The sequence below is a fragment of the Etheostoma cragini genome, chromosome 6 (genome assembly GCF_013103735.1).
Source record: "Etheostoma cragini isolate CJK2018 chromosome 6, CSU_Ecrag_1.0, whole genome shotgun sequence".
NCBI lineage: Eukaryota > Metazoa > Chordata > Actinopteri > Perciformes > Percidae > Etheostoma > Etheostoma cragini.
This window is the reverse complement of record NC_048412.1, coordinates 28,491,085-28,492,522: the sequence shown is the minus strand read 5'-3', so window position 1 is coordinate 28,492,522 and position 1,438 is coordinate 28,491,085. Positions and strand designations below refer to the sequence as shown.

At 56.3% G+C, this 1,438-nt stretch overlaps 1 protein-coding gene across 1 annotated transcript; it reads left to right on the top strand.

The window, feature by feature from the left end:
* The first annotated feature begins 122 nt into the window (after nucleotides 1–122).
* LOC117946360 (zinc transporter ZIP1-like) lies at nucleotides 123–1,432 on the top strand. Its single transcript, XM_034874436.1, has 2 exons — nucleotides 123–280; nucleotides 655–1,432. The coding sequence occupies exon 2, from the start codon at nucleotides 688–690 to the stop codon at nucleotides 1,342–1,344; it is 657 nt and encodes a 218-aa protein (XP_034730327.1). The 5' UTR covers nucleotides 123–280; nucleotides 655–687; the 3' UTR covers nucleotides 1,345–1,432.
* Nucleotides 1,433–1,438: the final 6 nt, after the last annotated feature.

Genomic DNA, 1,438 nt, shown 5'->3' with positions numbered 1-1,438 from the left:
TTTATTGTCACCCACGGATCCACATCTGATCCACGTCTGATCCACATCCTCTTTATAACCACCCACTGATCCACATCTAATCCACATCTGATCCACATCCTCTTTATTGTTACCCACGATCCACATCTGATCCACATCTGATCTTGTGTGTCCTCTTTCAGATTTGCGGCGCCTGATCAGCTGTTTTGCCGGTGGCGTCTTCCTGGCCACTTGTCTGCTGGACCTGCTGCCGGACTACCTGCAGACCATCAACGAGGCCTTCAGCGACGCAGGAGTCACGGTAAGATCTCACATGTCTCCGACTTCAGACGCCATCGGGGACCTGTGGGCCAGCGTCCACAAACCGCCTCGTAGGGGGGCACCTCTGAGCTGGCAGAAAGACTTAGAGTCAAACTACAACGAGGACTTAGAGACTTAGACTTGTCTCTATCACGTTAACTTAGAGACTTAGACTTATCTTTATCACATTAACTTAGAGACCTAGAGACTTAGACTTGTCTATATCACGTTAACTTAGAGACTTAGACTTGTCTTTATCACATTAACTTAGAGACTTAGAGACTGTGTGTGCGTGTTTGTGTACATCATGCAAACCCGTTCATGAGACTATGCAGAATTCCTCGAATAATCAACCTTCGTTGTCTCTACTCGCAGCTCCAGTTCCCTCTGCCGGAGTTCATCCTGGCCATGGGCTTCTTCCTGGTCCTGGTCCTGGAGCAGGCGGTCCTGGCCTTCAAGGACCCATCCCCGCCACTCGTGGAGGAGTGCCGGGCGCTGCTTGTGGACTCCGGCATCCAGACTAATGACATGAACGTCCGCCTACGCTCCCAGCGCCGCGGCGCGTCCCAGGAGTTCGATGGCGGCAACTTTCACCTGGACTCCGGGTCCCGTTCGGCGCTGCGGGTCTTCATCCTGGTCTTCTCCCTGTCGCTGCACTCGGTGTTTGAGGGTTTGGCGGTGGGGCTGCTGGACAACGGGAAGGCGGTGCTGGAGACCTGCCTGGCGCTGATCCTCCACCAAAGCCTCGTCTCCTTCAGCCTGGCGTTCAAGCTGAGCCAGGGCCGGCTGCGGCGTGCGGCCGTGGCCGGGTGCCTGCTGCTGTTTGCCGCCATGTCGCCGATTGGCGTCGGCGTGGGAGTGGCGCTCGGGGAGAGCAGGGCGCCCCCGCAGCACCGGCTGGCCCGGTGCACGCTAGAGGGCCTGGCGGCGGGAACCTTCGTCTACATCACCTTCATGGAGATCCTGCCGCGTGAGCTCGGCTCCGGCGGGAACCGCATCCCCAAGGTGGCCATGCTGCTGGCGGGCTTCGCCGTCGTCACTGGCGTGCTCTTCATCAAACTGTAACCATAGGATAACATACCATACCATACCATACCATACCATACGATAGGACACCATACCATACCATAGGATACCATACCATAGGATACCATACCAT